At 43.8% G+C, this 27,350-nt stretch overlaps 1 protein-coding gene across 1 annotated transcript; it reads left to right on the top strand.

Annotated features, from left to right (window-relative positions):
- Positions 1-546: 546 nt before the first annotated feature.
- Positions 547-20,509, top strand: nrip2 (nuclear receptor interacting protein 2). Its single transcript, XM_071528249.1, has 6 exons — positions 547-1,229; positions 11,321-11,638; positions 15,334-15,416; positions 15,973-16,079; positions 17,282-17,334; positions 18,638-20,509. The coding sequence occupies exons 1-6, from the start codon at positions 1,074-1,076 to the stop codon at positions 18,752-18,754; spliced, it is 834 nt and encodes a 277-aa protein (XP_071384350.1). The 5' UTR covers positions 547-1,073; the 3' UTR covers positions 18,755-20,509.
- The last annotated feature ends 6,841 nt before the right edge of the window (positions 20,510-27,350 follow it).

Raw genomic sequence — 27,350 nt, 5'->3', positions numbered from 1 at the left:
TTTTAATGACAAGACTAGACTGATGTGGAGAATCTGTGGCGGATCCAATCCATTATAATGACATTCAATCTTTAACATGGGACTGATTGGCATTAATGAAGTGGTGATTTTTGCATCATGTTACCCTTCACTCGGTATGTATCCACAGAGTAATAGTGGAGTGCAAAGGGTTAATATAAAGACTGTGGTCTGACACTGTTTTCTGTTCCTTTGTGCTTCCTCTCCCTCCAGCATTCACTGAGAAAATGTGGGTGATGTGTACTGTATCCTGAGGTGAGTGAGTGTGTGTGTGTTGATTGTGACGGAAAGAGGAGGGCTCAAGGGGAGAGTATACACTCTTCCTGAAAGCAGAGATGTGTGAGTGTGTGTGTGAGAGAGAGAGAGAGAGAGAGAGAGAGAGAGAGAGAGAGAGAGAGAGAGAGAGAGAGAGAGAGAGAGAGAGAGAGAGAGAGAGGAGAGAGAGAGAGAGAGAGTGGGAGATCCAAGGACAGACTGCACTGAGGGGAGGGGAAAACACACTCGCACGCACTCACTGTCACACCCACCCTACTGTCTCACACAGCCCCGTAAGACTGATCCTGACATTCTGAGGGAGATGCAGACTACACCAGAGGAGCATCAGCATCCAGGACAGGACAATAGCTGCTACCTGCGCTAAGACAAATACATGCCAAGGACTACAGAGCCACAGACACGGCAAGCTCTGAGGGAAGGACAGCACCATTTCAGAAAGGGCACAACAAGGTGGAAGAGGAAACAATCTCTCATTTACAACAGGACAAGCATGTTTATTCTGTTTCTTATGACCTAAAAGAGGAGCTGTACAGCAGACTGTGCTGAGCTACTATTGCTCCCTGCCTTCAACCCTTAAAACCTGCTCTTTTGGCTCTCTGTGCTGCGCTGCTGCTCAGCTCTTCCTCTCCATACACGGACATCCTTCCCCGTCTCTTGCTGCACTCCAGCCGCACCGTCTCAGTCCGCCGACAGCTCCCCAGTTGCTGCCAGGCTCGGCTCCGTGCTGCCTCTGTGCACAGCGGTGTGTGAGCTGTAAGCTTTCATCTGAGGCTGAGACCATGAGCGAGGCGAAGAAAGGTGAGCTAGCCATCCGGGACAAAGCCATCCTGCACCAGCAGCGGCGTCTGAAGCAGGCCACCCAGTTCACACACAAGGACTCAGCTGACCTTCTGCCCCTGGACGGGCTGAAGAGACTGGGCACATCCAAAGACTTGGTGAGTGGAAGCAAATGTCCTTGAAAATATACTGGTGTCTGCTTTGACTGAGTTCACTTAGAGCATTTTAATGAGCCCTTGCAGAAGTGAGTTCATAAAATGAGCCCAGTTGGACATTTGGCTGGAGAGGCTGTTATCTGTATTCGTTGTGTATGTATTTTTTGGGAGCTGCTGAGTAGTGAGTTTGAGGGGAAATGTGTGTTATGGTACAAGAACGTTCTTGGTTCTATGGTTCTTGGTGCAAGAACAAGTTGTGTGTTGTGTGTCTTTGCTGTGTACCAGCCATGTGAGAGAAGTGATACAAAGGGACACTGGTGAGTGATCAAGGGAATCATCTTTAATTACCTCACTGTCACTTTGACAGCCTTTATTCTCCTTGTGGTTGTTAAAACAAGAAGGCTTGCATCTTGTGCTGTCAATTTGACACACCAGGAGCTATTTGAAGCCGTGCCAATGTCAGCAGACCCATTTTCTGTTACTACTGAAGCAACGTGACTTGAGGAGCTGCCTTGAAAAGAAGATTTGTCACTGGAAAGATCATGAAAGATTCAGAGTCCTGGGCGAATGTCTTGTCAAACCCTGCTACACTGTGCAGGGACTCTCAGACAGAGAGTGATGTCATTACAGTAAGATACATACATTCAGGAGCACACAGTCACGCAGACAGACAATACACACACACACCTTAGGGTCAAGATGAAAGACAGACATTAAGTGGGACGTCTCCAACCTCTTCATGCTTGCTTCCATCTCAGTCTGCAGCAGCTCCTACACTAAGCCTCTTATACACTGAGGACTCCCTGTAATAATCGTAACACTTTACTGCTCCGCTGTCTCCTCCTGACACAGTTCTGGTTCGATAGCGGCCTCCCAGATTCCCCACAGCTCTCCAAGAACCTCAACAGCCACTCTGGCAGCGGGGGAGCAGTGGCGGCACCGCGCGCCCTGTGATTATCGCACTGTGTATTTATGTCTGCCGGATTCGAACTCCAACATTTGCAGCTAGAAAAAAAAAATCCCCCCATCCAACCCCCCACCCCCCACCCCCACTCCCACTTTCTTTGGCTGACTTGCATTTCTGTAATCTACTGGTGGAGATCTTCATGCTCCTTCCTCCCTCATTATATCCATCCTCTGTGGTTCTGAGATGCTATCTGGTTCGCAACTGCAAGTGTGAGCATGATAGCTAGCTGTTATTTAAGGTGTGAGTGCTCAGGAACATTTCTGCATCCCAGCATTACTAGTATCCTAAGTGTATTCACACAAAAACGAGGTAGCAGCATATGCAGCGCAAAGACCCGGAGGTAAACATAATCCCAGGCTTTGCAGGGAAATGAATTGTTTCTTCTAAAATGCAAACACTTTTTAGCTCAGTGACAACAGCCAGAGTCTCTTAGGGAATGGAGGTGAATACAATAATACTATAAATGTGAATACAATTGAATATATAATAAAAAAGCATCTCAGTCAAGATGAGATTACCAAAAACTATTAGACGAAAGGAGCTTAATGTACAACTCATCCACTGGCAGCCTGTGATTCCACATCTCCTACAGGGGCGAAACCCTCTTACGGTAATACCAATTATCTTCTCCTTCAAGAAAGAATGAAATTCATCTCCACAGTTATCCGAAACCCAATCTGTGGCGCATCAGTGGCCACAGGGAGCACAGCACGATTTGCATGGCATCTGTAACAAGTGATGTTCCATGTTATAAAAGCCTCGGGAATGGCGCTCCCCCTCCATGCCTGCATCTCTTCTACCATAACCACTCAGGCTTTGAAACAGACATGACTGGACTAAATGGAAGGCAAGCAGGATGTGTTTGTGAGGTGCATGGCAGGCCAAACCTCAACAGACAAACAACAGCCTGTCTGCCTCTGCTGGGGCGGTGATGTCATCTGGATAAGGGTGTCAGGTCTATTTGTTTCTCTGTAGGCCGACTGTCTACAAATAAGCTTCTATATTTTCATTCGCCTGCGTCTTTGCTTGTGTTTTTATCTGCATGAGTAATTCTCAAATTGCATTCCTGCCATTCACATTCACACATTCAGATCCTCGTAACGGCCTGCTCCCCACTACTCTTACCTAGAATTGATACAATTGTGTCATCTTACGTTTCAGTGACACAGCCGTACATAGACCTTTTAGCTGTAACCTGTGCTTCCTCTTAATTTCTGCTATCTGGCCTGTCCTGCCCAGTGTGTAATTCAACAGTGGAGCCTGTTATATAAGAGTGAATTTGTTTTGCTGCTCTTTCGCCCGAGGTCCTCTCACTCTCAGCAGCATCACTCCGGCCATGTTGCGCTGGGGAGTGAGGGAGCAGTGAGCATGAAAAGGGCAAAAGCTACCGTTCAAGCGAGAGCGATGGAGGGGAAGGGAAGAGACGGCAGGAGACGGGGTCAAGGAGGACACAGGACATTTTATATAACGCAGCTGGATATGTAGATGTCAGATGGAAGAGGAGTTAAAAGGAGAGAATGAGAGGGAAATGGAGTGTGTGTGCTGGGGGATGGAGGGGGATGGAGGGGGAGGAGGGGGGGGCGACATGTGAGCCCAGTCACATTAACACCTGAGCTCAGCTTCGCCCGAGTTATTGTGTAACCGCACTGCTTTCTACTGTATGCACTCCACATTTGCTCCGCAGAGCTGCTGCAAAATAAACCGAGGCACTGTACCTCTCTCTGCCCATCTGTCTCCACACAGGGTTAGACCAATATATCAGGCTAATATTAGCCTTTAAAGTCACACTGAAATGAAAAATGACCTTTTCGCCTTTTTTGCTCATTCTAACCATACAGTATATACCTACTTGAAAATTTATGCTAAAACATGCCAAAACATTTATTTTCTTGTGATTTTATAACAAAATCTCATTATTTTTCCTGGAAAATTGACAATCTTAAGTGGTGACTTCATTGTGTACCAGGAGGCGTACATAAACATTCCAACCAATAAAAGCATCACAGATTTTTGAAACAATCCTGCCCCTCCCATCAAATCAAACTGCCCTTCTCTCCCTAACTGATCACATATTGGTTCACACGATTGATCTCTCAACATCCTGTTTCATCACATTAAGGAAGCAAGATGTTCTCAAAATGCCGTTTCATTGTGACTTTAAGGAGCTGCGAACCTACCTAAGAAATTCATTTGTATGGGTTTCTTCTAATTATTATCACCACCTTTGGCATGAAAATGGTCAAATTTAAAGATATGGAATATTGGTACCAATATTGGTATCAGCCTTCAAAAACTCATCGGTCTAACTTTAGTGCATATCCTTAACTCTCTGATCCAAAGCCATCCCTAAGCCCTTATTCTTCCGTTTGCTCATCTCCCTCTCTTATAGATGAGTGAGTCTGGAAACTGGTACGTGTGTGTGTGTGTGTGTGTGGTCAGAGCACCAGTGAGGGCTTGAATGTAAAACAACCTCCTTGCCTCAAGGAGGATAAGAAAGCCCAGTACCTTAGTATTGGATTATTACTATTTACTATACTGTGTATCCAATTTGGGGAAAGAATATTAACTTAAGTCGATTATTTGATATTTCTTATAGAGGACCCAGTGTGTTTGCTTTTGTCAAACAAGGACTTAAGAACTTGAGGTCTACTATCCTTTCAAAAAGTACTTGAATTCTTAAGAGCTTTTTACAAATGGTGTGTATGTCACTTTGGAACAGGTATTTCCATTCATATGCATTTCAGCTCACTCATCTAAGTCAATGGTTTCGTTTTCCAAAAAGCCACAGTAGCACTTCAAAGCGATGAGAAAATACGAAAAATGTCACTCAACGTGATTGTTGGCCTGGTGGAATTACACTGGCATTTTCTCTCCGCGCCCGTTCCCCTCCAAAGCAAGCCGTGTTGAATTGATTCAGATACGGGCTTATTAATAGGTGGGCTGGGGAGGTAGCCTGAACCCCCTCGTCTCTCTCTTTGTCATCTGGTGAGGAGGGGCGGCAAAACACTCTCCCTCAGCTGCTCCAAGAGCTGTGGAGGAAGACAGGAGGCTAAAAATACCCGACAACAACAACAACGACAAAACAACCCCGACAACAGAGGAAGATGGCTCAAGGAGGAGGGGGAGGGGGAGGGTGCAGAGTTTTGAGAGAGGAAACAAGTGGGAGTTTAGGGAGAAACATATGGGTGTCTATTGGGAACGGCAAGGTGTGGCACATGCCATAGCCTAAGTGAGTCCAAATGTAATCAGATTTATGTTTATTTCTGAGCCAAAAATCTTTCTAGCGATGCCATTGGCTTGCTAGAATGTAAACAACAATTTAAAAATGTCATTACAAAGTGAAAATAATATAATTTGGATGGAGAGCTTGTGACATTGTGATGGGCAAGCCGTCTCATTTGTGATTACTACAGCAGAATAAAATGTTGCTAATATCGCGATTCACTTTTCTGCCCCACGATACGTATTGTCACATTTTTGTATCGCGATATATTCCGATATATTGTCCCATCCCTAATATTTGGAATCAATACTTAAAAAAGGAAGATAAGATAGTTTGGTGACCGCAACTGATGATTTATCACATTGACCAAACGATAATATCTTTTCCGTCATCAGTACGCACGCCCATACAAGCGGGCCTCAAAGTTTTGGTGGCAAATGCTATCAGGCCCTGAACTTTGCAACACCTTAGGATTTAGCGAGGAGACAGAGTGATGAGAGGGCAGACGGAGAGAGAGGAGGAGGACCGAGGCAAGAAATGAGAATGGAGAGGGAGGTGAGGGGAGCAGATGTGCGGTCTGCTGCAGCATCCCGGCCGGCGTGACGGGAAGGCGGCCGCCGGGGGAGTGCCATCAGAATGAGAAATGGGGCATTAGGAGGCTCATGTGACCGGCTGGATGAGAGAGAGGAGCCTGTTGCAGTCAGATAATTAGTCCACATGGTAATTAGCCTCTAATCTCACCCAGAACGGGAGAGAAATAAAGAGAGAGAGAGGGAAAGCAACTGACAGAGAGAGAGAGAGAGAGAGAGAGAGAGGAAGGGAAGAGGAAGAGGAAGAGGAAGGCATGCTAGTGTCGCACACTGATACTTGTCTCTCCATCCCACTGTCAGGAGACCGGTTTGGACTGGAACACACTGTCAGTGTTCAGGGGTCACCACAGGACTCGCATCAGCAAAATCAGCAGCAGCCTACGTATTAAAGGACACAAAGGAGCAAAGTGTGTGTGTGTGTGTGTGTGTGAAACTACCAGCTTTAGAATTCAGCAGTTTGCCAAACCACAACACCCCATAAAAAGAGAACATTTCCTTTAACGCGCTGTCAAAAAGCAACATGAAAACATACAAGCACGAATAAGTTTAATTATGGCAGTCAGGCAAACATTTGAACTTGGAATAAATAACTCGAAATAAGTAATAATCGTTGACCTGTTGCAGAATGGCCATAAATAACAAATGCTCTGGCTGATGCTGAGCTTTGGGTACAAACAAGAAAAGGAATGAGCCAATTTCTTTGAGAGAGAGACAGGAGGAAGACTGATGGTGTTAGTCTCTGTTAAATGTGATGGATTACAGTCAAGGTTTAATTTAACTGCCACAACATTATGCGTGATGCACCTTCTAATCAGGAGCAATGAACGTCCAAGGCGATATCATCCAAATTTGCTCTGCATGCTGCGACAGATGAGGAAACAGATTAGACACCCCGGCTGCTTCACCAATAAAAAAAAAATGCATTGTCAAATGAAGCATGAAGCCAGGTTGCATAATGTATATCAACCAACTCATCCGCGAGGCCGCGGCCCCTGCTGCGTTTTCATTAGACACCATGATGGGAATCCTATGAGGAAGGCCGCGTGATGGATGCCGATTCAAAAATTCTCAACTTCAAATATAGTCGATGGAATGAGGTGGGAAATTTGGAGGTGTTGAAATCTGAAGATGTGTTATTATCAGGGAAGAGACAAGACAAGTGCCGCATGACAAGTTATTATGAGGCACATGTGGCACTTCACCCTGCCGTGTGCGAGCAGCTTGTTGATGTGAACTGTGGATCTGCTGCATGCTAACGTGATTTCCTGGCGTTCTGACCCTGCTGTAGTGGCGGGGCAATGGAAACTCAGCAACAGATGCCCACTGTCATAGATGAGAGAGAGGGAGAGAGAGAGAGAGAGAGAGGCGAGAGAGAGTACATTGTGTCCACTGGATGTCAGATTCAATCTACTCGGTTACCTTCCTTCCAGTCTGATGAGAGCAGCGACCAGGGAAAACATGGGCGGTGAAAATTTTAAAACCCTGTTAGCAGCTCTCAGAAAAAAAAGGCGCCTTCAATCAAACTCTCTGGCTCTTCTTCTCCTTCCCTCTCGCTCTCGTTTTCATGCTGCTCTCTCCCGAATCGCCCCTCATTTGATTATGCTTGTCAACCAACCTGTTAGAGCCTGACATGTTTTTCCCCTTCATATCCCCTGCCTAGGGAATAAAAAACTCCATATGTAAAGTGGTGAGCTACTGGGCGAGTACACCTTCACCTGGCTTATTATCCCACTGCATGCATTTCCTTTAAGGTGCTGCTTGTTATGCACTTGAAGAAGTGGATAACTGCTGTTTCTAATTTCTAATTTACTTTATGAGATAGGTGAATGCAGAACCTGAGGCGGTGGATTCTCAGCCGTCTACCAGGTGTTGCGTGGGCTAGAGGCGGGCTGGGGGTGAACTTGAGGTTAAACCTTTTCAATACGATCTCTGATAAAATAGGAGGTGCTGATGGCGGCCGGGGTGAGAGAGAGGTCAACTGATCCATCGCTTATTGTTAGAAGAGAGAGAGAAAGAGAGAGAAAGCTGGCAAGAGGAAGGGGCCGATGTGAAGATCACAACGATGGCAGCAGCAATTGAGTCCGGTCTAAAGTGGACCTGCTGATTGAATTTGATTAGTGCGGATGTCAAGCGGCTCATTGTGAAGGGTCCTATTCTGGGAGAGCTCCTGCGGAGAGGAGAGCAGGGCAGAGGGGAGGAAGCCATCATCACTGCTTGTTTAGAATCAAGCTAAACACAGCTCAGCCGCAGCTGGAGCGTGGAGAGGGAAGGGCCGAACCGCACTCCCTGACACAGGTGCTGATTACTAGTTTGAAGCCTTGTCCCAAAACCTTGTTTGTGCCAATGTAGGCAGGTAGCCTCGTGGTCTGCTGGAGAGCAGCCAAATTAATAGACTATTTATTTATTTATTTGTTTGTTTATTTAACAGGGACAATGCAATTTGACACTGTTACACACGGACATGTGAAACATATGCAATGCATTTAGGTTTTCTAGCTAAAGCTAATTTGTAGCTAATATCGTAATACATTTTTCTGCCCCACGATACATAGTCACATTTTTGCATTGCGATGTATTGAATTTCGAGATATATTGTCCCATTGCTATACTATACTACTAGAAGCTATAATATAATACCATAAATTAGTACTGAGTCTAAAAACCTTATTTTTCTCAAAACAAGAAAATCAATCTGCCTATGAGGTGAGATAATTTCCCTTGTTTCTGATGTAAGTAACATCCCCCCCCTTTTCACCCCCCCCCCCCCTTTCACTTGTTTCAAGAAAAATTACTTTAAGACTGAAGATGAGACTAAATGACTTGTTAAGATGAAATGTTTTAGCAGTTTGAGCGATGACAGAAAAGGAAGGTATATATATACTGGAAAAAGAGGAGGATCAGAATAAAAGAGGCATCTAAAGTGACTCCTCTCTGACCTGTGGAGGTGTCAGACTGAGCTGCCGGTCCACAGGTGCAAGTCAGAAATGAAGTGTCACTGGAACATGACGACAGCTATCACAGCCAGCGAGGCCACAGAGACCCAGACATGTCCAGGCATGAGATGACACTATTACACCCATGCTAAGGTTACAGGGCCTTGGCCTCCTGGGCTTCTAAACCTTTTTTTATTCATTTTCTCTATCCATCTGTCTCTCACTTGCTGCTTGCCGGCCCCTGAAATTGTCCTTCATTCAAATTCTGAACAGGGATAGTTGGACAGCAGTTTCCAGAATTGCTCTGCAAACATTAATCAAACCAGGACAATGACAAAACAATGACCAGTAATGTGAAAACAATTAGGGAACAGAATAGCAGAGTGTCGATCTTTCTCATCCCATTGTGTCTGCCCTGCTGAATTCATCTTAATGGGGGTTACAGCCACACAATCACAGCTGCTGGATAGAGTTCCCTCGTGGATACAAGGTCAGGATTTGTAATCTAGCATTCCCCTTGTGATACAATACAATTCTCTCATAACAGAACACTAGAATAGTACTTTTTAAATATGCTGATACAAACACGTCATTGTTCATGTGTGGAAAAACAGACTGATTCACAGCGCCTGATTTATTCCTCTGGAGAGAGCTCTATTCACCCACCCTCACATGAGGCTGTCCAGTATGTATGGACATCTGGGGGTCAAAGGGCATCGTTTTTTTTTTTTTCAATGAGCTGAAACCACTGTCCAGTATGACCAAGACTGACCTCTCCAGTCAGTGAAAATCATTGTCATCAGCTACAATAACAAGAGCGTTGGCAGCCACGCTTAGAGGTAGTTTCCTCAAAGAGGCGCATTATGAAGTGGACAAACAAACCAAATTTGTATAAAAGTGTCTGAGTCCAGGCAAAATGTCCTGTTGATTGCATTACAAAGCATGTGGAAAAAATTTATTTATGGCATCTTTGTGGCAGGATAACCTTTCAGAGAGATTTTCACTGATTAGTGTTATGCACCTAAAGAGGACTAAATGGGATTGTGCATTTGCTTATGACAATAGCGGCCTGTAATTAGTCCTGCGGAGAGAAGGAGTGCAGGGTGACACGGCCCCAGCAGAATGTCAGCTAAGCTCAGGTCTTATCTGTGGTTGAATGTTGCGCACATCATGAGCCTATCAACACCACTATCTGCAGTATTAACACCAAGCTATTAGCATCCACTTTTTTCCCTTGCCCCAACCCACACATAGAAACTTAGAACCACCAGAACCACCAAACGGCTTGCCTGTTTGCTAGTTAAACTTTTTTGCGCTTTCAAATATATTTTAGCTTCTTCTGAAGTCTTCAGGCTGCCATTCCATGATTAGTCATCATTTCACAATGTAAAAACAGTCTACGGTAAAATTTACCTTGGTATTTCGTGTTGCTTGAATATACTAAAACTAGTGATTAATCAGAAAGAATCTTCAAATGACCCTGTCAATAGCGATATCTGATTTTTAGGTCACTTAAATTCCCCTATTCCTGACACTGTGTACTCTAAATATAATGATTTATTAAGCTAATGAATAAGGATGGATTACATCCTGTCGATTTTGGTGTTAAATAAACCTGTGAAAGGAAATGCTTTGTGTTTTATTAATGCTGTTGTTAATGCTGCTGGTGTTGGGTGGCCTGCTCACTTCAAAGCATGTGGGCCTCTTACAATACAGCTGTGACCATCTGCAGCTCTACCCAGACCCTGTACTGGGGAACAACAATGTGATTATGGAGGTGCAGGCAGCTCAAATATAATTTACTTCTGACATGGTCCAGAAGGAACACCTGACTTAGTTGTTGGCCATATGTTGTTTTGAAAAGGATGGAAGTCTGGCCATGTTCAAGCAAACATATTTCTATTAAATACATACAGTGAAACTGGAATACAGAGGCTGTTTCTTTGACACAGGGAAAGGAGGTTTGAAACCTGTTTCTGTGTGACTAACCTAGAGAGAAAAGGTTTTGTACTGAGAATGCACAATGTGGAAGTTCCCAAATCTAAAATTAGTCTAGAACTTAACCTTAATAGTAGGGTTAGAGCAATATATCAGTTTGTTGATATTGATATATCAGGCCAATATTGGCATTTTATTCATTCAGTCAGTCAGTCAGTCAGTGTCATCCACTTCCGATGTGATGGGTATGATGCAGTTTGATTCATACTTATTGTTTAATATTACACTGGTTGACCATAAACTATAAAAGTTATTCTAATTGAACATTTTGATGGGAATCCAAACAAATGTCAGTGTCAGTTTTGGCCCTCACAAACCAATATCAGTGAAACCCTACTTTACCCAGGAACTAAATGTTGCAATCTTGCGTCTCCCCGCTCCAGCAACCTCACAGCATCGTCCAGCGCCGCCTCCTGGAGGGCAACATCACGCGGCTGCGAGGGGAGGCCCGGGACCCCAGCGGCAGGGTGCGCTCCCCGCTGGCCGACAACAAGGATGGAGCCGCCGACGCCGAGGAGAGGAGTGAGAGCACAGCCGACGACTCCACGGAGGAGAGGGAGTCCCCGGAGGAAAGCGAAAGGAGCCTGCGGTCGGACGAGGAGGAGGACGACAGCAGCGAGGCCGGGGCCAGACCGACCGTCGAGAAGAGCGAGGGCACGGGGAGCCCGACCCCCCTCGCCGCCCTGCTCATTCAGTGCAAGGTACTGTACTGCATGGACATTCAATGGCTTGGCACAGGGGCAGACCTAGTGATTTGGGGGCCCTAGGCAAAGGCAAGCATGGGGCCCACCAAATCCCAACCCTCTCGCTTTTTAATCCATCCCTTCTATATATAAACTTCGGTAGCTTTGCTTATTTTATTTCTTTAACTTCTCTCTCAGCTACTGATGCAGTGGCAAAGAAAATGAGCTTAAAGTCAATTGGCAAAATCTCATTAGTTGTACAGCCCACTATAGCCTGACTGAGTAGGGGGGTGGCCATGACTCACGATTAAAATTATTTATTGTAACAAAAAGAGGGTTTTTCAATAAGTAAATTTCTTTTAAATTGGTTAAAAATAAGTTTACATTAGTTCTATTCTTGTCTTGGCCCTCTGCCTGCTGGGGCCCCAAGGCCGTCACCTACCTTTGCCTAATGGTATGGCCGCCCCTGGCTTGGCACTTTCAACTGTTGTATAAAAACCCAAACAAGAGACGAAGAGAAGACAGACCCATTATGCTCCCAGTGACTCATCACTTATTCTCTTCTCTTATAACACTTTCAAAACTCGTCAGGCCTTAATGGCTGTCTGGTAGGATCAAAAGAAGATACGTAATGGTGACTGAAAGTGTTGAATCCAAGGAGGAAATATCCTTGGGCTAACGATAGAGATGGCAGGATGAGACAGATGTATCAACATCTTCTCTGGAACCATGGTGGATGTTGTAGAGTGGGACCATAGTCAACGTTAAAGAACCGCTTTACACGAGGCAACGGTGGCTTTAAAATCTATACAAAATGAAAACAAGGAAAGATAGCATCATTCTGCTCCCAATGACTCATCATTTATTTACTCTGTTGTCTTACTAGACTTTTGAAACTCATTAGGCCTTAATGACTGTCTGACAGTGAAAGGTTTCATTTGAAGTTGTTCTCCCCACGGGTCCCTGTCTCACATACACACTTCCCACTCCGGTGACTAATAACAGAGTTCATACAAGACGCTCAAGCACTGACTCAGTCCTTCCCTGACAGAATCATAATATAGCCACCAGACGTAGGTTGCTACCTTGTATGTTTTTGGTGCTCAAAGTTGAACAACACAAAGTTGGTTCAAACAATGAAAGACTGAAGGGCTGCACATTAAAATATAGAAATGCTCCCATGCAAGTGTTGGTGTTGACTGGACTGGAGGTTAAAAAGTCAGACAACACCGATGGTCTGAAACATGCTACTTATTACTGTTATTTTCTTTCTTTACAGCACGTCTCCAACACTGTTTGTGCAAATACATTCATTCTTTCAACCTTTACCTGTTATATCTAACCAAAGGATGAAGAACTTGAAGAAATGTGTCTGATAGATTATGAACTTATCCAGGGGCTAAATACTTAATACATTGGCATTTTGGATTCTGATTGGGGAGAATTGCAGCCATGCGTGACACCTAAAGACAGAGCTATTTATCATCCTGTGAAAGAAATCAATACAATGATCAAACAGCTCCTATTCTCTATGGCCAGCCTAGTGTTTGAAGTATGTAGCGCAGCTTGTGTGTGTAAATTAGTGGTCCGTTTAAGATTTTCCAGTGGATTCAGCGTTTTTCCTTATTATTCGCTGTGCTTTGCTCCGTTTTTTCATCACCTTATTAAATGCAAAGTGCTCCTTAGTTACTCATTCCGGAGCTATTTTTAAACTTCAGGGAGAGAGGGGGATTTTTGCACTGCTGAGACTGAGACAAAGGAACAGGTTTGTGGGCCTGCTGATAAGCTTGTGTGCCTGTGGGGACAAAGGGGCTCAGCTCACCCCGTATAGAGTGTGTAGGATCAAAACAAGATATGCGGCTGAGTCACGGCGACCGAAAGTGTTTATTCCAAGGGAGAAAATATAATTTGGTCAAGTGGATAAGCTATGATTCACGAAGAGACGGCATTAAGAGACAGATGTATCGACATGTTCTCTGGGACAGGGTGGGTGTTGTTGTTAGATGTTAAAGAATCCCTTAACAAAGGGCAACAGTGGACTTCAGTAGACAGTTTAAAGTAAACTTTAAAGGGGCCTTACTGTAGGAATTCCCTGCATTTATACACATATATGATCAAAGATTTTTATAGAAAATATTGCTAAAATTTGATTTTGCTTGCTTAAAAATTAAGTCATTGCATTTTCAACAATCCAATCAGCCAATCGGCCAATCAGAGTCCAATATTTTGACTGTTCTGCCTGTGAGGACTTACTGTAAGTCTTCAAATTCATTCAATAAACTCATTATTTTAACTAAACTACATTTATCTGCAAAACATCAGTAAAAACATCATTCTTATCCGGAGCCATAGTATAGTTGAAAACAAAATCATGAAACTGAGTAATACAGGACCTTAAAGTAAGGTTGCTGGATTGTGTTTACATTTGATGATGGAAAAATGTCACATTTCCACACACAGTGTGACACACACTTGACAGTGTGGGGGTGGTGCCACCATATTGCTCATTTCACATACATGCAGAGCCCCCATATGCCGTGATTACATTTTTCATCCTTCCAGTGGGTTGTATTTTTTCATTTGTTTTCCCACTTGTGGACGGCTGGCATGACATCTGCTAAGTTAATGCTGAATGAGTTGCCACAGTGGGTAGAGAAGTACAACTTCATAAGAGGCCCATTACAGACAACAGTCACCATAAACCATTACAATCTGCTGCAATGCCTGCTTCCCCCCTTCCCTGTGAAACATGCCACTGTGACATGAAGTGGCCCGCAGGCAACAGAGCAACTGTGAGATGCAGAAGAAGAGAAATGTCATCAGAAATTAGGACAAGCTGCCTGTTAGCATGGCTGCTGTGAGAACATAGGCTGAGTGATGGGAAAATAAGGAAAAGCTGATGCACGATGTAATGTTACAGTTGGGTATAGCAAACATAAAAGACTAAGTCCTTGCCTCAGCAGTACTGTGTGTTCTAACTTGGCCAGATGAATCATGTGCCTGACTATAATTCACACTGTGCTTGAGTATGGTTTAATCTTCAGTGTGGAGTTGTTTGGCTGACTGATCAGTTAATCATCACACATGGATGATTGGGTTAATATTTCATGCTCTAGTGATATATTCAAGATAATACAAGTTCAGAGAGGACCTCAAGAATCAAGGTGCACTTCTCATATTGTGGAATCAGCACCTTAACGGAAAAGCCGTCAGCAATATGAGCTCAATAGATCAGCTAATAATCAAAAAACAACCTGTCACTGCGAGACTGAAGATTTTATGTGACATGTAATGGTGCACAGATTGACATTGTTGGTTTGCCATTAGCTTCATCTTTAACTAAATGACTGCTCAGCCAAGAGTCTGCATTATTTAACTGAAGAGTTGTGGTTTAACACTCCCTCGCTCCATCAGAGAATCAATACAAATCAAGTTACAAACACAAAATAACATTTGAAACTCTCACAAGAGCTGGTTGGGAAATACTTCCTAATAGACTACTCCGACGTTTGTTATGTTTGTTCAAACCGCAATAAAGCTGTTGCAACTTATTTGTTCAAAAGAAAACAGATCAATGGTTTTCTTCTTATGGCTCCCCGGCGCTGCATTTATGTGCTGTTGTGACTGGTTGTTTCCTCGCATGTGGCTGTGCTGAAGTGGAAAATCACATTGTGTTGTTTGTGATGCTAAAATCCCCTCTGTTTTCCCTACAGTGCTGTGAGACTGAAGTCAAGGCATCCATCAACACTGGCAGCCAACACAACCACATCTCCACCTCCTGCTGCCGGAGGCTGGGGTGAGAAAGACCTGTATTCTGCCGTGAACACACATATACACACACACAACCACACACAGTACATGCATGCATACACGCTACCTAATGGAAGCTAAAAACAATATAACAGTAAAAGAGTGGGATAAAATACATCACATGAAAGCAGGTCTATAAAAATAAGATGATACTGACTTCCAGCCAAAGCGCCTCAATTTGGTCATTATCTACTCACCCTCATGTCATATTTGCCTATTTTTGGGTGAACCATTCCTTTAAAATCAATTCTAAATCAGGTAACCAGTGAATAGATGTCATTTGTCTTAGGAAATCCTCACTGCTGCATTTCCTACAAGCTAGAGACATGAATGAGACATTTGACTGATGCCAGAATAAAGTACAGATGCCATTCAGCACAAAATGCCATATAAGTAACCGCATTTCAGAGAGATAGCCTTGTAAAATGCTTGCAACATGTTTTCTTCTTAACTATTAAGGCTATTATTGCATGTGTACGTGTATGTCTGTATGTGTGTGTGTGTGTGTGTGTGTGTGTGTGTGTGTGTGTGTGTATTATTAGACTGGTGCCTAGTCCGGACAGTTCACCATGTGGTCTGACCAGCTCAGTGACGGGTCTGCAGCTGCAGCTGGGCAGACAGCGGGTCCAATGTTCAGCCTATGTGAAAGGTAAGAATATCAGAATACGTTACAACAGTGCTGAGTGTTAGCAGCTAAAAAAGAACATTGTGTGAAATAGATTTAAATTAGAAGCAGTGCAAACAAAAGTGTCGGTGGTTTGGATTTCTTAGTTAAAAACTCAACGCTGACAGTAAGGCAACAAACAGTCAGGTGCTTATGAATGGTGTTGGTGATTTTACAATTGTGAAAATATCTGAACAGCAGAACACCAGCGTTTTGTTCACCCGCTGCGTTATGTCTGCGCAGATGCTCTAAAAGGTGATTTGTGTTGGGTATGTGCTTGTCTATGTACTTAGCATTCAGACAGTTCACCCAACCTTTTCCTATTAAAGCACCCAGGCAGAAACGACCATGAAATAAAAGAACAGCCAGATAGACAAGAATATATTAAAGTAATAATCCACAACATTTTCACATGAAGAAATGTCCATTTTGCTACTCTCTAACACAATAGTGATTCAACCTATATCCAGTTCTTGAAAGCTTTTACATTTGCTGTTCTAAACACCCAGAGTCTGGTAGTACAGGGAGTGATGTGTTTTACGTTTCCGGTTTGATTTTAATAAACAGAAGAAGAACTGCATGGTTAGCATGAGCAGTGATAGCCACCATGACTGAACAGACAGAGAAAAGAGCGCCACCTACAGAAACTCAAACTGCATCAACAGAAAATCCAAGGAGACAGATGTCACAGTACTGGACACACTGTTTGATTGACAGGTGATCTCTGGGAAGTTCAGTGCAGAAACACCACAGCAATGAGCGCTTGTTGATGTTGCCATAATCAAATAAACAAGTATCTCATAGATTACCACTTTGACTTCTTAAAATGATAATCCCCAAGATTCTTGTTTTTCTTGATTTTGTCTTAATGATTATTGCTTTGGTGATTTGCACTCAATGTTGGGCCCAACATAATAGTAATGATGATAGTAAAACCAACCAGTCCAAAAGAAAAAGAGCCACATCTGCTTCGCTCCTCATCGTCCCTTCTCATCTTGGAGTGCTTTTCATCTTAAGAAGGCAATGATGTTGACTCTAGTTTTGGCTCAGAGAACATCTTTCCTTTATAGCACGCTTTCCTTGAAAGAGGGACTCCCTCATAGGTGTTTAAAGCAGCAAATATAATGCGGTTTGAAATTCAGTTTCTTTGTTTCCTATCTCTCTCCCTGCTCTCTTTTCTCCTTCAGAGGATGAAGCGTTTGAGCTGTGCCTGGGTCTCCAGACTCTGTTGGAACTCAAAGTAAGATCCTCATTAGCTTTGCAAATATTTTGTGTGCCTTATCATGTGCTTTCGAATGTGTGCTTATCAAAGAACAAGCTCCCCCCAAATTTCCCCACTGAGTTCGAACTTGAAAAGTGGCTTTAAATAAGCAAAGACAGAGGTCAGATACAAAAAGGGATGTATCTGGTAACATCTCACAGATTAGGAGAAAGGCTGGGTATTGTTATTTTAGTGGTATGGCTGTGTGCTCTGCCCACTGTGCAGGTGAAGCCTAGATAAGACAGAATGTAGGTCAGTTCAGCACCTCAGTGATGCAGGATTCTGAATCTGCACATTTCAAAAATACAATTCAAATTCACGAAAAAGCCTGTGTGACAAACTGAAGAAAGCGCTCTCTCTTTTCTGAGAGAAGAGAAAAGACTAATAGGAGAAAGAAAGAAATCCAGGATTAGAGAAGTGCTGCATCTGGTTGACATCTTCCCAAAAATCTAATTAGAGTGGTACTTGAGGGTACGAGGGGAACATGATCTATAATTATGTAAAGCAGCCCTCAAGGACTTTGTAATATAAGACTCAATTTCCTTCCAAGCACCCCACTGCATCCAGTTGTCTCTGCAAAATTTCATCTTGTAATTCAGTTTGATCTGAGCCAAAAACTCTCCTAAGTCTTCTTGAAATGTTGCTTCAATGAGGGACTGCAAGCTAACTCATTACTGCTCTTCCCTACTGGAGAACTCCTCAGAGAGTCTATAGCCAGCAGCTATATGTAGAAGGTTACATCTGTCAGCTTTTGGAACAGAAGCAAAATGTCTAGTTACTTGGCCGTTCAGCTGATATAATGCTCAGTCTCGGTGGAGCTGGGTGTTTATACCCGGTGAAAAACAGACAAATAAGGACTCCAGTGAACCATGCAGAGATTGTGTCCACAAATGCTTTTGCACTCAGGCAAATATAACATTGCACCAGCAGCAGTTTGTGAAGTCTGTGTGGAAAAAAATGTTAGCTAGAGATAGCTGATTATTTGGTAGTAGCGGGAAGGGCAAGTACGATAAGCATTGTCTTTATGTGATGAACTTTAGAGTGATAGGGTCATCGATATCATTTTTAAACTCATGCAAAGCGCCATATTACTGTAGGCAAACAGAATTGAGAAGCCATTACGGACATTAGGCTTCATGAAGTGGAATCTGGAGCCTGAGGGAGAAGGAAATTTCCTCCATTATGATAAACGCAAAAATTAAGAACACAAGACCAGAGGGCCGAGCCAAGCGGGTGAAATTTGGTTATGCAGAGGAATAATTCGTTATGTGTCTCCACGCAGTGCTGCTTGGACCTGAGCAGTCGGGTCCTGAAGCTGCAGGGCTGTGGCGAGGAGCTGCCCTTCCTGAAGCCGCCGTCCGACAGCCAGTGCCACCACGACACCAACGAGAACCTGTGAGCCCGACCCGAGGGGCGGCGACCACGTCCTCGCACCCCCCCCCCCCGCTCTCGACCCGCCGCGGCGACGCTGACGCCACGCGGCTCGTGTCTGGACTGTCCGATCACAGTGCCTCGCACTGCCAGAACGTGGATGAGCGTCCGCCGCCGCCGTTCTTCAGTTTACATCATTGTGTTTGTAGAATTAAGACATTCACCATGATTATCTCCCATATTAAATTAGCCTAGTTTACGGAGCGGATGGAAGCCAATTATAGGGAGAGCCCGATCTCTCTGAATCTGATCGTTCTTCATGATTATATTCGAACCAATTCTCCTGCTGAGCTGCAAGAGTGCACCGATGCTCATTATCAAAAGGGCAAAACCGTGATTATCATTTGAAATGAACATAATATTTTGTGATTTGGCTGTACGAAATAACTTCGAATCATCGAGTAAATGACAAAACCTTTAATTGTAGTTTTACATCAGTTCAGCGTTGTGGTTAAGAATTGATATGACTTGTGCTCAGGAAGCCTTTTCAAGTATGTTTAAAGGAAATTGTGAAAAGTTTTTTGAGGTCTTATATAACTCTGTGTCAATCAGGCCACCTTGTTAAGAGACAGCGTATGGATTCCCATCTAGAACTTTGGAAGAGACGTGAGGAGAATACCACTATTTCTGAACTAGCCATGTAAAGCCCCTTCTCTTCTCTCCTGCTCTTTTGTTGCAGTTCAATTTCCAAACCAGGAGCACACTCCTGACTGTCACGTTGGCCTCGATTGAAATTAGTTCTCCATAATTCCTTTCTAATGTTAAAATAGACTTCAGGCCAGCCTAACACATTTGAGTCAGACTCAACAACAAAAATATCAAAACATTCCATCTGCATGACTTTGTAAAGTTCTGCTTTTGTATAAGTCTGCATGTTTGTGTAATTGTCTGATTGTGTCACATTGAAAGTGTGTATGTCTGAAGGGACTGTGTGTGTGTGTGTGTGTGTGTGTGTCTGTGTGTGCTTGCGTGTGTGTGTGTGTGTGTGTGTGTTGGAGTCAAAGCGGGGCTTTTCTGCTTTGATATGGCTAGTGTTTCACATGGGAAAACGAGGAATAGGTCCTATCTCCACAACCAGTCCACCAAGCCCCGGTCAGAACAAGCTGCCAAAAGCCGACCCCAGCTGCCTTCCCTGGCCTCTTTCAGGAGTTTTTAATCACTAGGCTGAGGCTGCATTCTGTGCCAAGGCCCTCCATGTTTGGTTAAGCATCTTTCTAGCTTCCTCTTTATTCAGAAGACCAGTCTTCTTTGTATATTTTCCCCTCTTGTGCCACCCTTTTGCTGATGTTATTCACTTTGATGCGTCATGTTTGCTGATTTGGTCTTTTATGAAGCGCTGACACGGACTCAGTGGGCACTAGCCTGTTCCAAGAGAACGAAAAGAGCTACTATATCCTCCCCACTGCAGTGCCACCTGGCTCTCTTGTCTCTATGTGTTTTCATAGTGTGGAGAATCAAGGAATGCCTCAGATGTGCTTGCGAAAAAAGCCATCGCGCTCTGCTTTAACAGCACCTGGGCTGTGCCGTGCTTTTGACTGTGCTACAGTATCCATCTGGCCTCTCTGCAGAGGTCGTCCACGCATAGATTGGCAATGTTTTGTTCCTCTTTGATGTAGTAGTGAACTTCCTACGGTGTGTGAGGGGAATCGATGTATGAAAGAAATTTATTTTTGGTGTTTTTCTTCTTCTGAAACAGTATTTTCTCTGCCTATTAAAAAAAATATGTATTCTGGCTAGCTCTGTTCATATGTGTTCGTCATTTCAATATTTATTGGCACAGCATGGAGGAGTGATGGTTCTATTTCGGCACCAGAGCGAGATTACGTGAAAGGGCAGCCGTTTAATATCTCAAACCGCTTGCTGTCTGACTAATGTGAATCCCCCGGCTGGCTGAGGAGGGAAGGTGGGAGGGTTTTTTGCGACAGAACTGCTGGAGCAGCCGCATCCTTGTTTTATCAGTCCACTTGTAGGCTCCCATTGATTCCCATGGCCCGGACTAGCAAAACACCCCCGTCTGTGCCCTTCACTGGTACACTGCTATATAAAGACCTTCGTCATGTCAGCGCAGAGAAAGCAGATGTTCCCACAGCACCAGGGGGCTTGGAGGTTGACCCTCTCTCCCCTCCCACTAATAGCATTCACACAGACACACGCTTATACATACATGTCCTTCCCCTCTCCCTCCCCCCTGACATATAGCATTCACCCACACACAGTATTCCACAGCCCACCCACCTTAGAGGGGCACAGCTAATAAAATGTCTAACAAAATCAGCACGTAGATGTCACAGCAAAATAAAACGTCCACTGCCATTATTTTTTTGTTCGGGGAAACATCTTCGTCATTCGTCGTGCGGTTTCGTTCCCGGGTAGAGACGGCTGCTTTCTCGCAAAAACTGAAAACCTGTTTTCGTCTCATCAGAACTGTCAAGCGATGGCTTTTCTGTAATCAGGCTCCCTGTGACAACTCCTTGGCCCAGTGAGCCTGGAAATGCAGAGATAGAGCAGCGCAGGAACAGTAAATTACAACAAACCTCGTTACAGAAAGGTCCCCCCCCCCCCCCTATCTAACCCCGCTACCCCCCTCCCCTCCCTCCTTTTGAGTCACTCTGCAGGCCACATCCTGTCGAGGCCCTAGCAGGTAACACTTCTGGTAGAAATGTACCATTTGACAGGTACTCTTACAGGAAACGCAATATAGTGGTACTTTCCTTTTGTATCGTCATCTCGAGATGAGTGACTAACAGATTTCTTGTCTTGAAACCACAGACTGATCACTTGCGACAATGCTGGTCATAAAATGAATACACTAGTGAAGGATATTTTGTCCTTTTGACCTTGAAACTGAGCTCAAGGTAGTAGCGAATGCTGGATTCTCTCAGCAGCAGCACTAGCAGCACATCCTCCCATATGTACAGACTCTTCTCACTTAGAGGACACAGTTTTATCTCGATTGGAGAACGCAGCAGGGGGGGGCACACTCATCTGCAGGAGAGAATGACTAATATAAATCTCCACCCACAGCACTAAATACACATAGAGAGACATAATAATCTCCCTGAGCTTTCAGTACCCATGAGAAATGAGACTCTCTCTCAGGTTACACAGGCACTGCAGACCTGTGCTGCCTCGGTGCTTAGCCGGCCATGTAATTGTCTTTATGGATAATTATAGGCAGGCAAAGGTCAGATTGTAGGACCAGAACATGGGAATGTCCTAATAGATACAATATACCAACTACTTATCGTATGAGTTATAGTTACTATAACTCACTATGGCTCTAGGTATATCATGCACTTCCAACAGTAACTACGGAGTCATAATTGCTCAGATAACACAACTTAATATTAAGTGTCGTCTTTGGCTACCTGTTCCATATTGCATTGCAAAAAATATCCATCTTAACAAGCATTTAATGTAGTGGTAAGTTGTAAAATCTTAAAATATTAGTCGTAAAATCGTAATTTTTTCTTAAAACAAATGAAAGACAAAAGAAAATAAGCAGTCCGTAATCCAGAATAAAAAAGGTTAGAAACTCAACTCTAATAATAATTTTTCTATTTCAACTTGTTTCAATCATTTTCTTGACACATTAAGTGATCTGCCTCCTTCTATTTTGGTCCAACACCTGTTTCGGGCAATTAATGAAAGTGCATTTAAAACAAGTGGAATTATCTCAGCCCATTAGCAGAATTTTAAATATAAAAAATAATAAAAACAAGTTTTCAAGCCTGTACATGAGCCTAAATGACTTAAGATGGAACAGTGTTTTTTGGACCTACTCAGTCACACAGATTAGAGGCTGTGGTAGGCAGGTGCGAGATCAGATTTCCATTTCCTTGCAGGTAGACATGCTTTGTATTATGACTGACATGCTCCCTGTGCCTTTGCCACAGACTTTGGCTATAAACAGAGCCCACTCCTCCAGCCCATTCCCTCCCTGTCTGGATGTCATCCCACAGAAGAGATGATTTGTTTTGCTCGTCACCAGGAATTGCTTTCCGTCTTTCGCTTCCTCCTCTCTTTGTATCTACAGCGTCTCCCCCCTCTTTCTATCGCTCTCTCAATCTGGTGAAGAGATGATTCTGTCTCTTACACACGCAGCGCAGCCCCGCAGGCTCCGGTGGCGGGGTGGGAATGACCCGCCCGCCTTAACCCCTGCAACCGAGGGAGGGAACGCTGCGAGAATATTGATCAGACCAGGTCCTCCAGGATGATGCAGCTCCTACAGTATGCAGCATGCAAGACCAATGAGTGGGAGATCCTACAAGGCACTGAAAGCATCAAGGCTCCTGTCTGGAATGAATCATTCGTCATTGTAACCAACATGCTAACTGACAAACATGTATTATCACATGTTTAGGGAATAGGGATATGAAAAGTACAGCAGACAGCAAAAAAAGAGAACTTACTTCAAAAAGCACCCAATCCAGCTATAGCTTTACTCATTTCTATGGGGAAATGTTCATTTTCCCCTTGCTGTATATAAGTCCTGTGACATAATGATGTTGTTACACATCGACTTTGTTATTATGCATCTACTCATGAACTGTTACTCCCATTTTTTCCCTCGTGTAGAAAAATGTCTTGGGATTTATTCGATTATTCCTTTTCTATTCAGCTTTGCACCGGTGACCATAGATGCTCAAACTCAAAAGCAAGACACAGCTGGTTACAGGAAATGTATTCTATAAAAAAAACACACACAAAAACTACTGTGCTTAACCAAGCAACACCATGGGTCAGACTGAAATCCTCCCTGCCTCTACTGAGATAAAACTGGGGGCTATTAAAGTTGCCTCTTGTGTCGTTCATCCTGCATCTATCCCCCAATGGGGATGAGGGGATGATGAAACGGCGAGGTATTAAGCCTGATGCTGGCCAAATTCTGTGCTGTTAATCAGCGGTGTCAGTTCCCGGGAGTGGCTTTGAGCTGCTGAGATGGAGGCTGATGGAGCTGAGGCCCCCATTGGAGGGGCTCATGTCAGCTGGCACAGAGGCAAGTGAAAACCATGGAGAGATAGAACGTGATTACGGTGCAAAGATGAGCTTTTTCCTCATCCACAATAGTTCTGATACTGGGACGAGCGACCTCATCTAAAGCCCCGATCGATGTCCTTTCAAAGCCTGTGCATAATCATATTCACCTATTGAAGCCGGCTCAAAGCAGCCATCCCTGCCATCTCTGATTCATTGTATTCAAGGTGTATGAAAGGTATAAATGATTGGTGGCTCTGTGTGTGAATCAGCAGCCATTGCAGGCCTACTTCAACATGGGTCATATATTAACTCACAATAGCTGTATGTGGGTTGTCAGAAACTGTATTAAAACCATATTGAGCATCAGAATAGACACTTGTAAATCATACTGTTACTATGCATGATGGGAGATATTATGCATCCTCCAGTACTGTAGCTAGCTAGCCAGCTAGCCGATGCACCACAGACACTTATGTAGGTCTAACAAGTACAGATTTATAGAGATGATGTATAGCTCTTTCTGAATATGAGAAGAGGATTATGGGAGTTAATTGTGTGAAAATTAGCAGCTAAGGTGTGAAGATACCGAGTTAAAATTTCACAATATTACAACTTCTATGTTCTTATATTAATTAGACACTGCTTAATAAAAAGCAGAAGTGGTTTATAAAATCTAAGTTTTGTAAACCATGAACAAGTTTGATAGCAGGTAGCTTGTAGAGGGGTGAAGTGTCTCACCCTTATCTGACTAACATTAATTAGCCTGTAGGTGTGTCTATCTGTGCATACTAATCTAAGTGTGTAGGAAGCAGGAGCTCAAGTTGTTTGGCTGTGCAGTGTCATTTGTTCCTCCAGATGCAGAGCAGAGGAGGAACAGTCTCCGGTCTGTTGAGCCGTGGGTGTTCTTACTTTCTCACACAAGCGGCGTCACGACAGATTGGCCGACCGCCAACAGTGGTATATATTTTAAGAACTGCCGGGGACTGCCTTGACTACTGTGACCTGGCAGTGAAGGTTGCGGAGGGTGGGCGGATACACTGGATGCTCTGGGAGGGTGGCTGTCAGTTCATATTCTGCTCGACGAGGATTTTCTTCATTTTGAGCAGCTACTATTTCCTTCAGCAGATTAAGCCATCAAGACTTCCGATAAAGAAGTTTCCAAACCCTTTAATGTTGGATCAAGTCGTTATAATTCCTTCTCCATTCAATCCACTGCCGCTTTTGCATAAAGCCTAAGCTTAAATGTATTTATATTCATAATGAAATCTTGTTAGTCACTTATGCAATTCCTACACAGCTAGTGGTGAGTCACAGTAGGTAGCTGGGCTATAGGTAATATTATGGTGCAATAAATGATGCACAGCAATGTGTTTTCCATCAAGAGGCTACAGGAAGAAAAATGTTACATAATACATGTTCATGTATTATGAATAGGATGCCAGGCAGGCATGCAGCAGCCATTGCTGGGAGAGCGTGGAGCAAGCAGCCTTAAGGGAGTGTGGCAGTAGCCTATGCTGTCAGGTTATATAGGCTGAGGTCCCTGTGATGAGTTTATTACTCAGGAAAATGTCTCATCACAGTGGTCATTAAAGCCATGCTATAGTAGTCTCAACCTTTTTGGCTCGCAACCCCCATATACAAAGCAATGCCTCCTTGCAAAGGAGTAAATGCCAGAATGTTGAACTTTGACACCAAATGATGATTTTCTTTCCCCCTTTTCAGGCTAATTACTCATTAATTATTGGAAGAAGCCTAGATGCTGCCAATGTTCATCACTTCAGAAGAAAGAAGAAAGATTTTATATAGGATAGAGCCACAGCTACAGTAGTATGACACACATATCCTTTATGCCCCTAATAAAATATGCTCTGGTACCAGTGGCAAAACCCTTCTAACCCCTTAGAGGACTGATAACAAAAACAGAGTAACCTCGCTACATGCATCCCACTGTAACAATAACAAGCTCTCTCTAGAGGTAAGATCCCCATTGACCCAACTTCCAGAGGGCAATGTAGCTGGCCAAAAGGCAAATGTGGGCTTTTACTGGATAGTTAGTACACTTATAAATACAAGAAATGACGTGGCTAAAATAAATGTGAAACTATCCATACACACACATAGACACAGATGGTCAGTTGGACACTGGCAAGGCCATTATCCTTGTGTGGTCATTTCCCAGGGTCAGATGTGTGCTGGATCCATATCTGAGATGTGTTTTACGTCCAGCCCGCCTGCATGGGGAAAACACCGGGGCAAAAGTCACAGTCACACAGGATTCATCACTCTAAGCCAGGCAGGACTTTGCATACCGAGGGGTTGACATTTTCTCAGGGAAACTGATGGCTGCTTTAAACCCTGGCGAGTCCAAACTAACAGACCTGGCTCTCGCTTGCTAAGCCCATTCATAACAGATAGGATCCATAAGAACAACGGCACAACACATGGCCCGCTTGACCATTAATGGTCATGAACATGAATTGTGTGAGCTTAGTGCACAGGAATGCTCACCACTTATAAGGACAAACAGGGCGGCCGGCCAGTGAATGTGTTGTTTTTGTGATGCAGCAGTAATTGCCATGAAAAACGAGGTGAAACGTTTACAAAGGAGAATGTCCACTTGTCAGAAACATAGTATTTCTGACTACTGCCAGATTAATATAGAATTATCCTAATGAATCATAACATGATGTAACCTACACTGAATGTACAAAATATTTGTGATACCTAATCTTTCATGAAATACACAGAGGTAAACATCTAGATAAATTTATCCCCTATTGATTTCGCTTATTAAATCTCTACCGCAATAAAATGGGCCCAGAAATTTAAGGTACATTGCCAATAGCTGTTGGTGTTTTAAGGTGGATTTTTTCTTTAAGCCTGATATAAACATGTGAAGGCAAACAAAACAAGGCAAAACAAGCTCATCTGTCAGGCTCTGAACGCAGGGACACTGTCTGTCCTGCAGGCAAAGCCTTCCCTTGGCACGTCTCTAAAGGGCAGAAACACAGGAGACATGAGAGGCTCTGGCCTACCGGGACACCTGAGCCTGCAGGCACACATACACAGAGACCCACACACACATACACCTCATTTATATTACATGAGAAATAGAGAGGCGGTTTACGCAGGTGGTTATAGGATCCTCCCATTGGGAACAGTGGGTGATTCCCGCAATAGTTCCAGCCTAGCCTAGCTGCAGACGCTCACACCCTGCAGGTGCTTCGCTGCATGCGGCTGACAAACAATACTACCGTCTTGGTGCCACACAGGTCTCATTATGTAACAAACGCTGTATTATGTAATATGACTGGCACTCCATATCTTCGAAGGATGCATTCTTAATAAACCAAGTGGCAGGGAAGAATCTGTCTCAAACACTGACAAATTTACTGGTGATCAAAAAAAAAAAGGCACTGCTGTTTGTTCGCTGAGCTCTATTCATCAGGCTGTCAGTGCCGTCTGACAGCAGCATTATGCCAAGCCCTCTATTGATCCTCCTCACGCAGAAATTCACATTCACAACAACCAGTGAAAATAGCAGGTTAAAAAATATAACATTTCCTCAGCATTGTCTCTCCTGC

Source organism: Centroberyx affinis, unplaced genomic scaffold (genome assembly GCF_046629955.1).
Source record: "Centroberyx affinis isolate AG114_WGS23_722 - 3 ecotype Tasmania unplaced genomic scaffold, CSIRO-AGI_Caff_v1 ptg000120l_1, whole genome shotgun sequence".
Classification (NCBI taxonomy): Eukaryota; Metazoa; Chordata; class Actinopteri; order Beryciformes; family Berycidae; genus Centroberyx; species Centroberyx affinis.
Note: the sequence above shows the minus strand (reverse complement) of the source record. Positions and strands in the feature narration are given on the sequence as shown.